This window comes from Manis javanica, chromosome 1, assembly GCF_040802235.1.
Source record: "Manis javanica isolate MJ-LG chromosome 1, MJ_LKY, whole genome shotgun sequence".
Taxonomy (NCBI): Eukaryota; Metazoa; Chordata; class Mammalia; order Pholidota; family Manidae; genus Manis; species Manis javanica.
Genome location: NC_133156.1, coordinates 163,732,438 through 163,743,916, shown reverse-complemented (window position 1 = coordinate 163,743,916; position 11,479 = coordinate 163,732,438). Strand labels below are relative to the sequence as shown.

Here is an 11,479-nt window from a genome sequence, read left to right as displayed (position 1 = left end):
CAGAAGATTGGAGACTGATGAGAATTAGGCTTGGGGTGGATTAATGATTGTACATTGAACATTGAGTCCCCTATACAGAATTTTATTGTTGTTAACAACCATTTGATCAATAGATATGAGAGATGCCCTCTCAAAAAAAAAAATAGACAGTGATTGAGAGTTTTAAAATCTAGCTTTAAAATGTAATCAACTTTTCAGATATTAAATACTATATATATATTTATTAGAATGAATTGTAGCAACTTTTAGAGATCAGTAATAGAAAATCATATCTATTATCCTGTGCATATACCTTAATGTCTCTGTAATTACTGTACTCAGTGTTAACTATGTTATGATCTAGAATAGTTCATAAATATGTATGAATATATAAACTAATCAACTTAGTTTTTCAGACATGAGACTTTCAGAAATAGAAAAACTGTTAATGAGCATTTATTTCACATTACTTTAAATATTTGAGATGTCAAAATCATATCTAAAAGTACTTGTATATTTGTTAATCTACTGGCATTTTAAGGGTAAAATTCTCTTTATGTCAGTTTTTTTTCAGTAACTGTACAACTATTTAAAGACTATTTATAAATCCCATCTAAGTGTTTCAAGTTAGTTACTTTACCAATCTGGATATTCAAATTTTATTAACATATTGAGTCTTCATGAATTATAGTATTTAAAGAATTTTATAAATTTCAACTAATTAAGAAGACATCCATTATTTCAGCATATATATTAGACATATAAAATTATATATATATATATTTGTGTACAGCAGAGAAGAGGTCGAACTCAAAATCACAGTGTACAATGTTTTAACTAAATCACTGTTGATTTTCTCAGGGGTGGTTGGATTTCTTCACGATGCAGCTGAGCTCAAACACAACATTTATGTTTAGCATCTCCTGGTTACCCAGCAAAAGCTGTGTGTCCAAAGGCTGGCTTTAAAATAGACTGGGAACAGGAAGATGAGAAAAGCAGGTTGGAGCAGGCAAGACTTTCTGTAAGACTGAACCAAACAGGGGCACGCACAGACCAAGCTTGCTGGTACCCGTTACCACAAGGAAGAGTTATAGGAGTTTTAAAATTGGAAAAGGGTCAATACATTCTATTTAAAAGGAAAAAATGAATTTTGATGTGTAAATAACTTTTCTCTATCATCACAGACCCTCACTGATTACCACAGAAAAACACAGAATTTATTAGACCATGGGGTTTCTAGTTATGACAAAAATCAAACTCTTTAGAATAAAGTGATGACAGGATGGCTTACTTTGGTGCGGGAGAATCCAAGTAACTGTGCCTTGCAGGTAAAAAAGGGACATAACAATTCAAGGCTTTTGAAAAAAGCATCATTTATTTCAAAGTACAACACAAAGTTGTATTTTTATGAAATACACATTCAATCTTGTATCTCAAGACTTGGCTATGTGCATTTCAGTTTCTCTTTAAAATAAATTCCGGTATACAAATGTTACATACCTCAAGTACAAACAGCACAGAAAATGCATATGGTCTCAACTGAATGTTTTTACATTCATTCATTTTTCTTCAAGTTGACTCACATTTCTGTAATCTGCTTTTAAACCAGGACAGCCTTAATTTTAAAAAAATATTCTGTATTTTCAGCACAAAGTCCCCATACATTTTTAAAATTAGTTCTTGGTGTATAATATTGTGAAATTATTAAAAACCAAATTTGGTAATTTAATAAAATTGTCACATGCCAGGACTTCTGAATCACCTCAAATTATTTTCTTAGCTGTAATGTCAAATTCATACAGATAAAGAATGGAAGAAGACAGGTGGTGGAAACTTGATAGCAGTTAAGGTTTTCAGATGTACAGGTCTCATTAGAGTTTGTGGCTGAGTCCAGACTTTTCTCTAAAAGCACAACAGCAAATCTCGTTATCATAATTGCAGAAAGATCTGAAAGAAGCAAGTGGTACAAGCCTGCCCTGCTGGAGTCGGTTTTGCAAAGATGAGGAGGGTGGGGGCGTGGGAGCTACAGCTGTAAGAGCCTTAACAAGATGTCCCTGGAACCGGCGCATCATCATCTAGACAAGGGGCCTTTTTTTTTTTTGCCTAATTTAAATTCTCATGAGGGAAGTGTGAATTAGACCATGGGTCAGAGCTTCTTCTTCCGATTGTGGGGCTCCATATCCGCCACGGGTTGTAGGCCTGTCCCAGATCGTCAGGGGGACTGGAAGTGGGAGGAGCGTGAGGGGCCGGGTTCTCGGAGCCCATGAGGCCGATGCCCGTCAGCGTGCTCGCGGGAGTGGTGAACGGCAGGGCGCTGCTCAGGTTGCTGGACCAGATGGAGCTGCTGAATGGAGTGGCGGACCACAGGCCACTGGTGCTGCCGAGGATGGACTGACAGAACAGACAACACGGGGCATGAGCATGGGGGCTGGCAGTGGTAAATGTTTTGCTAAGAATGGGGACTAGGCCATAGTTTCTTTTACTTTTTTTATTTTAGAAGAAATGTTTTCTACATAGAGACATCCCAGAGTCTGAATAGAGGTTCTGATCGTCTAAAGAAGGGTTGGCAAACTAGAGCTGGTGGGCCAAAGCCAGCCCTGACTATTTTTGTAAATGTTTCCCTGGAACAGGGCTGCACCTGCTTGTTTCCCTACGGTCTGTGTCTCTTCTGTGTTACCGTGGCAGCAGGGAACGCCAGTAACAAACAGGATGGCCTTCCAAGCCTAAAATATTTACTGACCTCTGTTTTAAAGAATGGTTAGAGGCTTTAAAAATGGAAGCCAGAATGATTACAAGTGTAGACATACTCTGGAATCTATGAAGTTAAAATACTTACAGTTAAACCTTACTTGTCTAATTCAGTTTTCCTGAGAATAAAGAAGGTAACCAGAGTGGGATCATAGTTTTCTGTCATAATTTTGTGAAAGATGGAACTAGTAATTATTTTCCTTGGTAAGAATGCTTTATTGGAGAATGATCTTTAGAGAGGCAGTTAGCTAAAATACAAGTGCACACTGGAGCAGCTCAAGCTAAGACATAAGTGCAACCCTCTGGCAGCTGCTTCTGGGGGTTGGAGGGGCTGCAGTAGGTACTGGTGAGGGCCGAGCTCAGTCACTGGCTGACCCTGGACATGGCAGAGCCAAGGAAGGCCTCCAGCCACCCTGTGGCCTACTTTATAGTCAGGACGAGGCTGAAACGACTCTTCTCCACAAGGAGACAATTCAGAGGCCAGCCCACAGCTGCCAATGTTCTTCCTGTCATTTCTTGACTACGACAGCTGCAGGGGTATTAATGTCACTGTGGCAGAGTAAGGAGGCACGGCAATGGAGACGCAGAGTGCTACCCGGTCCTCCTGCACTGCTCTCTGTACCTGTGCGGCACCACCCAGCGACAGCAGGAAAGACAGGAGCGAGGGTGCAGCCCAAGCCCCTGGTACTCACTGTGGCTGTGTGGGTCGGGGAACTGGAACCGGCGGGCCAGGAAGGGCTAGGATCCGTTGCTGGAGAGTCCCAAAGGTATGAAGGGCCACTGCTAAACTCATTCCAGCTCCTCTGTGAGGCCTGATTACACGATCGAGATAACCCGAGTTTGCTGAAAACTTCTGAAAATAAGGAAGCACCCACCAAGTTTATATTTTATTTTGCCATGTGGCACCCGCTCAGTGGCACATACCCCACTGTGGCTCACCTGGAGCTGTTACACTCACCACTCTCCAGGGACAATGGGGTGCAGGGGAACATCTCCCAGAACCCAGGCAAAAATATGCGAGTTGAATGCTTTACTCACACCTATCACTGATGACACCAATGCAAACATCCCCCAACTCTAACATCATCATAGCTAAGGCAAAACTCACACTGTTACCTCTAAATCCCGGACAGCAAGAGAAAATAAGGACCCCAAAAGAGTAATGAGTCCTACTTCAGACACAGACTCCTTTCTGGGAGCTCTCCAGTAAGTGCTGTGGGACACAGACCCCTGGGACGCACACAGAACTGCACTGTCCATCACTCTATGTGGTAGCGCGGGTGATGGCGGGAGGACCCTTTCGAGCGCTGCTTGCTGGGCCCATATAGACACCCTCCAGGACAGAGTGCCGGGGCCCCTGCAAATCTGCCCAGGAGAGCAAGAACAAACGCCTGCTCTACGGTGAGCCCATCCACCTTATGCCTAGCAGTGCCTGGCTGCAGGAACAATGAGGCGTATCTTCAAAAATGTCTGAGTGACACCATTTACCAGGCTGGGCTTCCTCTTCTACTTCAGTGTTTCTCCATGCTAGAACTAGCCCTCATCTTCCTTTCTTCTCAGTTCACGGGCTTATTAGTTACACATCTTGTGTTAAACACTCACCACCAGTTAGGTTAAAAGAATTCCCAAAGGCCGAGAACGAATTGAGGGGTGTGAAGTCAGGGCTGCTGGGGTTGCTGACGGGACTCCACAAGCCCGAGCTGAACGTTAAAAGAGGAAAAGGCAACACACAAAAATGCATGGTGGTTAGTGGGAACAGTCCATTGTGCACAGCTTCACGGGAGACACTGCTCCCACACGGGCACTCAGATATCAACCAGAGACAGGGAGAACTGAGAAATAGCTTCCACACCACAGAGCATTGGGTGCAGGGAATCCCAAGCGCCTGGCATGAGCTGAGGGCCTGCTTCAAAGCAAGTGTTTTGCAGAGAAAACAGGTATTTTTTTTTTATGTTTACTTTTTGGTAATGGAAGATTAAAAAAACTGTTTCAACTCTAGGACTCAATTCTTTTTAGCACCAAGTAGGCAAAACTAGGGCTCTAGTGCCTGTCTTTACTGCTGCTGTTACCTGTCTAGGAAAACAAACCTCGGCAGTCACCATATGTTCCCATGCCCCCTGTGGCTGCTCTGGGTCAAGAAAGCGGCAGGTCCAGTAATTTACTAAAACCGTCCAGTGTCTGCTTCAATTTCCTTCCTCTCAAATACACGTTTGTTCTTCTATTTCTATTATCACAGCACATCCTTCCTTGTACCTGGCCATGATGAAGGATGAGAAGATGCAAAGTGAGGGACACACGCTTCTCTCTCTCTGCTGGGGTGAGACCTGCTGTGCCTCCAGGGGACACCACGCTTTCTGCCTCCACCCCACAGTCAAGAGTTCCCAGAGGTGCCTGGCCCCTTCTGACACTGCCTATTTGAAGCTGGGGGGAAGAAAAATGCCTTGAAAACACAGGTATCAGCAAAAGATGCCAACCTGACTTGAAAAAACTTTCTAAGACCCTTCCGTCGATTAAGAACAGCCTACTGTACCTGTCTGAGCCGTCGCTGTCAACAGGAGTGTGTGAAATGCCAAGGCTGCTGGAAAAATCTGTTTTGCTTGAAGAAACTTTAGCAAAGCCATTCCCACCTGTAACAATGGACTCTGAATCAATCAGAGGCAAATCAGGCCCTCCTCCATGCCTGTAGCCCAGACATGACAAGTCCTTCTGACACCATGCCACTCACCTGGGCTCTTGTCATACCCGGCTGCCACTGCAGCAAAAGTGGGGTTGCCGTTCTTGCCGGGGAGAGAGGCTGCTTTTGTCAATTTGTGTTTGCTTCCACTTGTTTGCTTTGTTTTAGGGTCACTGGGGGAAGATGCAGAGAGAGGCATTTTCTTTGTCAGCACGGCCCCCTGGGCTTGTGTGGGTGCTGCCTGGGGGTGTGGCTCCTGCAGGACTGAGCCCGCCATCTCTGCGGCCACCCCAGGTCTTGTGACAGGGACTTGGAAACAGCCGAGGGCAGCCCACAGAGCACAGCCTGGCCTCATGTCCAATGCTCTGGGACTAAGACTGGTGGTCAGATGGAAAATAAGGGACTTGGGAGAAAGGGAAGAAGACACAAGGTCCCTACGAAATAGACAAGAGCAGGGACCCCAATGTGGGGACTGGAAAGGCTGCACTGCCACTCTAGAGAGGAACACTGGAGAGGGGCCAGCAGGCAGCGGGCCACGGAGGAAGATGTGAGTGACCAGCAGGCAGCAACCTGAGGTGCATCCGAAGGCTCTTTCCCCTCCAGGACTGGGCCCCATGCTGGCAGTCTCCCCGGGGCTCAGGGCCTCCTGCCTCTTTTGGCAAGAGTTACAACCCAGGGCAGCTGACCATCGGTGCTGGCTGGGAGCCTCCCCATGGGAAAGCAGGAACAGTGGCATTCCCAATATGGGCCTGCTTGGGGGGCAGTGAGGAGACCATGCCCTGCTGGGAACAGCAACAGGCACAGTAAGACCTCGACATGCGGCAGCTATCACTGGGGTTCCTGTTACCCTGTGTCAGGCAAACCTAAGCATGTCTCTGTGAGAAGCACCAGTTGTGGGACCCCATCTGCTTGTCCAGGAGGCTCCCTATGTGTGTGGAACCCACTGCTGCACCTCCCCAAGAACTGCTCAGCCCAACTGCCAGCGGGTCAAAGTCAATGTCCCGTAAGTGCACTTCCCCAACACACAGGGTAGCTCCGGTAGATCTCCATTTAATGCTTAGGATTCTGACTCTTGAATAAGAACCTAACTCTAATAACTGAAACGGGCAAAGGCCCCGGGTGGGAAGAGCTATGGATGGGGCTGAGGCACTGCGGGATTGGGCCCCAGATGAGGGGCATATCCACTGTAAAGACATGAGAGGCAGACGGGGCAGCAGGTTGAGGGTGTGGGCATCTGAGTTCTGGAGAACTTCCCTGTCTGAGGACAGGGCGGTGACCCGTGGGCTTACCTGCCAGTGCTGCTGTTGACGATGCTGCTGTAGCTGCCCCGGGAGGCAAGCGGGCACGGCGCAGCAGGGGGAGATGGAGAGGCAGGTGGTGGCGAGGTCTGGCGTTGTTTTAAGAAAATGTCTGCGTTGAGGGTTTGCAGAGAAAGTTTATAAAGACTATCGGTAGCTGGAAATTAAAAATAGGTCTCATTAATGCAATATTTTGATACTTACTCTTCAAAATCAGTCACTTCTGATGTTCTACCTGATACTATGCAGAACTCAAGTGCTTCTACAAAGAAAACTAAAGCTTTTGTGTGCTGTTTAAAGGTTTTGACGATAAAATGGGCAGTCATGTCTCTGCACTCTGGGGCTCTCCTGGAACCACCGACATGGCCCACCTCTTGCCGCGCTCTGCAGGACAGCGGCATGCAGGTTCTCCCACTTCAGGCTGAGGAGGCCTTTCACGTCCTCTGGGGGTGGGCAGGTGCACGGCCCTGGGCTCTAGCCACAATGATAGCCCTGCACTTCATGGGCACGCTGGGAGCGGTACCACTCCTGGGCCATTTTACAAGGATACCAACTCCTAGTACATTCCTGCTGCCCTTTAGTGTAATGTCTACACAGCTGTTGCAAAAATTTCTGTGTCATGAAATATTTATTTTGCACTCATTAAATGGAAACGTAACTTTTATCAGAAAAAGGCATCATTTTGTATGCTCCTGGGATACAAAGGAGCATAAGGAAAAAGCTTGGTCTCTCTGAGTTCAGTCTCCAGGGACTCTCCAGCGTGAGGCCGCCCAAGTACCCAGCTCTCCTGGCCCCATCATTCTCCGTTCTCAGCCTGGCCGGCCTCCCGTGCCCGGCAAGCCCCGTCTATGGTGGGGGCAGTCTGCTGCTCTCTGGGGCTCTGCCCCACCTCACTTCCAGACCTGCAGGCGGTTCCACTTCCTGGGATGCTTTCCTGCACCAGCTGCTTTTCTGCAGACCCTTAGGACTCAGGGCCAGGATCAGCTGCATGTACCTGACTAACGGCATATTCGAGAGGCCCCATCATCACAGCACAGCCAGAGCACCTTCTTTTGAGCCCAAGGTACCCATTCCCCATCTTCAGTGCCACCTGGACCTGCCCAGGAACTCCCCAACCTTCCTCAGTGGTTAGGCACCTTATCTACAGCCCTCATCTCCACCCCACCTCAGCTCCACCCTTATCACATAGGCAACCGCTTCCTTACCTGCTGTTTGTTGGCACCAAGGGCCCACCTTGATGCCATCTCCCCTAGCTATGGGCAGGCTTGCACAGTCTCACATCACATCTACCCCGTGGGCCATTATTTGTACAACTGTCCTGACCCTTCGCTAGCTGCCTCTTGTATGGCACCGCGACCTCCCCCCACCAGAGTGACATGGGACCTGCCCACGCTTGGAGCAGGCCATGCCCTGCCTCGCGTGTGCCATCTGCCTGAGGGCCTGTGCACCGCATCCCTCGGGCAGCTCTCCTCCAGCGAGATGAGCGTTTCAGGACCCAGGAGTTGCAGAAGCACTTGAAAAACATTCATGGGATGAAACAGGGAAAGTTAAGAAGTTAGGAAAAGACTTTATGGAATAACGCTTGCAGCAATAAAAGAAGATGGGGGAGGGAAGGAGGCCAAAAACAACACAGCGCATGTGCAATTAGAGAACTTTTTGATTCAAATACTAACCAATTTCACCTCTGTGGTTTTTTGCCTTTCCTTTAACAACCCATTGTATTTGCTGTCTTTTTAAACCATGGAATTATTGCAGGAGAATTTTTTCAGCATCTCACATGGGCACTATGCTCCAAAGGGTGTGACTTGGGCTAGAGAGATGGCTGCGAACCCTCTGTGGGGTCCCAGCTATGTGCAGGCTTGTGCAGTCTCAGCAAGATCAAACAGCAAAGGTAGGGCAGGGGAGAAAGATTAGACAGCAGGGGATAGGAAACAAAAAGGGACAAGTGACAGAGAATGTACTGGACTGACCGATGGGTTTCATGCAGCAATACTGTGTACATAGTGGAGCCCTGCCAGAACTTTCAGTGAGGTTGGTGGAGAGAGCAGAGAGGTCACAGGGCTGGGGACCAGTGTATGGACTTCCTTGGCTGGAAAAACATAAAATTTTGCAGATGTGGGCCTTGGAGAGAGTAACACACTTCCCAGTGGCAAAGCCATCTAGCAGTGTGACCCTGAGCTCTGGGAGGCATCGGCCGGCTTGGTGGGGCAATTGTGCTTACAAACACCTTCCCCAGACCACCTGCCCGGCATTTCTGGCATTCCTTCCCTGAGATGTGAAGTCAAACTTCCAGGGCTGGGGTCCGGTCATCCTTTTCTCCTCTATTCCAAAGGCGCGATGCCAATGTATGCCTAAGGTGCATTTACTGACATCGCCAACAGCCACTCTCTCGTCTTGGAGGCTGTGCCTGGATAACCCCCTGCTTTCCTGCTCAGTGTGATGCTTGTGTTGCTCCTCACCCAGCAGAGTTCATGCTCACCTCATACCTCAGGGTGCCCTAGACAACCCTAAGAAACTGGCTCCCTGGGAAATCGTACTCCCAACACTGAAACCCAGTTTCCTTGGCAGTGGAAGTGGCGTCTCCTTAATGGGGAACTGCCCACACTGCACAGTAAAAGCCAAGGACTACTGTCCAGCTGAAACCTCAGGAGGGGAATCTAAGCAACCAAAAAGCAGCCAGCCTGGACGCAGAACTACTGAGAGGCCATTCGAAGTTTCCTGAGTGACCAGGGGTATAGGGTCATATCTTATCTCAACTGAAACAAGTACTAAAAGGAGGCCTAAAGTCTCATGGTGAATAGGGGGCTACAGCTTTTACAACACGGAGTCTCTGGAAGGCACGTACGTAGGTGAAAACCTAACAGGTGGCACGTGTCACACGCACCTCTCCTTGGCGTCCAAGTCCCTGCCTTCCCTCAATGCACCCAGGCCTTCCACCACCCACTCTTTATTTAATCCCCCCTTCACCTCAGACTCTCTTATTGCTCAACCCTGCTTTTCCCCTTGGTACAAACATGCCAAGTGGGAGTTCACTCTAACTCTGGGTGAGTGCAGATCCATCAGTCCCAAGGCTGGACCTCTTCTGATCCCAAATGCCTTCAGCCTCCTGCCTCTGCTTGGCTGCTGTCTTCTATTTCAGGTCCTAAGCACCTAGAGGGTGAGGACCTCTACCCTCTTGTTGCAGACCATGCTGTCATGACTCACTGCAGGCCACATCTGAGAAACAAGGCCAAGAAGCTAGCAAGAAAGGGAATGAAACCTTCACATATGTTGTTTATGTGAAAGATGTGGGTAGATCTGAAAGTAGACTGAAGTTTTACCAAAATGATTACACTGGGAGTGTAGGAGGAACTAGTCAGGTAAAGCATGACTGAGTTCACACTTTCATAAAGATACACTTCTGTGGCTCATTCACCACTCCAGACAGAGTTTCACTGTCTGTTCACTTTTCTGGTGTAAATTGTCCCACGGCGGCCAGTCAAGCTTCAACAATTCCGCCAGTGGTAGCCTACTTAACAACAGGTGCTTGTGGGCTGGTGTTAAGCTACTGCAGCAGACCAGATACCGGGTGTGCTTTTAAGCAGTATGTCCCTGCAGAGTTTGCTTGACCAAAGGGGGTTGGGAGGGCTGTGGGTGATACTTACAGCTGCCGGGCTTGTGAACTGGCACGGAATCCCACTCTGGGGGTGGAGAGTCTTTTTCACCCTCTGAGCTACTGGTATTGCCTAATTCTTGACTATTTGGGAGGAATTTTGCTAGGGCAGGTGGCCTGTTATCCACTAACTTACTTGTACCTACACAAAAAGCAGAGAAAATGGTTAATATAGGATAATTACTTTCTTTCAGGTCTATTTCAATAACTTCTAATGAGGACAAGAGCACAACTGTAGCCTTTGGTATGACTAATAACTAACTGATTGTCAATTATAACAACTATTAATATAATGATCACAAACATATCTGTATGATCAAAAAGTACCTTTTGTCTTTTGGGAACTTCGGGATTTGGATCCGCTTGTCAGTGTAGTTGGAAGAGGAATCTTGGTGGGGATATTTCTTCGTTGTTTACTTTCCAATGGGGGAGTATATGGAAGCTCTAAAGAACTGAAAGATAAGCATGGATGGAAAATTTAGATTACCCCTGTTTTGGTGCACAGATCGATGTCACTGATCACTCTACAATTTCAACTCCATGTTTTACTAATTTGGCTTCCTAAAGCCTTATCTACCCATATGTAAGATAGTCCTAACTTGGAACTGGCTGCATTCCAAACACATCTAGGACTGCTCAGGAGACACTCACCACTCGTAGGTTTATCTTTTGCTATTCCGAGTGCTGACACTGGGTCCATTACTTAATAATATGTACTGGAGTAGAGCAGCTATTTCAGGTAATGCATATAAAGCCTTTAACACAAACTTGCTTTTTGGGGTTGCTGAGTGCAAAGTCATTTTGCTTGTGAGTGAGTCTATCCCAGCATCGAGACTAACTGGTGGGATTCTTGAATATAGAGATCCTGAAAGGTCTCAGGCTTACAAATGTCAAAGCTTCTGCTTTTTAAAACTTTGAATGCATTCTCCTCATAGAAACTATGGCATGAACCAAGGCTAAGTTCCTGGGTTACCCATGAAAATCCACTGAGCCCCCTGCAGAGCAGCAGGGCTGAGCATTTGCTTAGCTAAGGCCTAAGGTGAGTGGCGGGAGTTGAATTTTCTTTATTCCTGAACTCAGGGTTAATCTGAGGCAAAAATTTAAATATCGTATTTATTTATTTGGAAT

At 47.1% G+C, this 11,479-nt stretch overlaps 1 protein-coding gene across 3 annotated transcripts in view; it reads right to left on the bottom strand.

Moving 5' to 3' along the window:
• Positions 1-1,335: 1,335 nt before the first annotated feature.
• Positions 1,336-11,479, bottom strand: part of TMEM131 (transmembrane protein 131) — a 234,962-nt gene continuing 224,818 nt past the window's right edge. The window contains exons 34-41 of one of the 3 annotated variants that reach the window (XM_073240054.1): positions 10,679-10,803; positions 10,344-10,493; positions 6,691-6,856; positions 5,453-5,574; positions 5,258-5,354; positions 4,330-4,427; positions 3,420-3,577; positions 1,336-2,370 (exon numbers count right to left, since the gene is read on the bottom strand). In XM_073240054.1, coding sequence (XP_073096155.1) covers positions 2,083-2,370; positions 3,420-3,577; positions 4,330-4,427; positions 5,258-5,354; positions 5,453-5,574; positions 6,691-6,856; positions 10,344-10,493; positions 10,679-10,803 — 1,204 coding nt within the window. In that variant the 3' untranslated portion in view covers positions 1,336-2,082. Of the gene's footprint in view, positions 2,371-3,419; positions 3,581-4,329; positions 4,428-5,257; positions 5,355-5,452; positions 5,575-6,690; positions 6,857-10,343; positions 10,494-10,678; positions 10,804-11,479 lie in introns of all 3 variants that reach the window. The other 2 variants (XM_036994615.2, XM_073240060.1) reach the window with 2 other exon arrangements.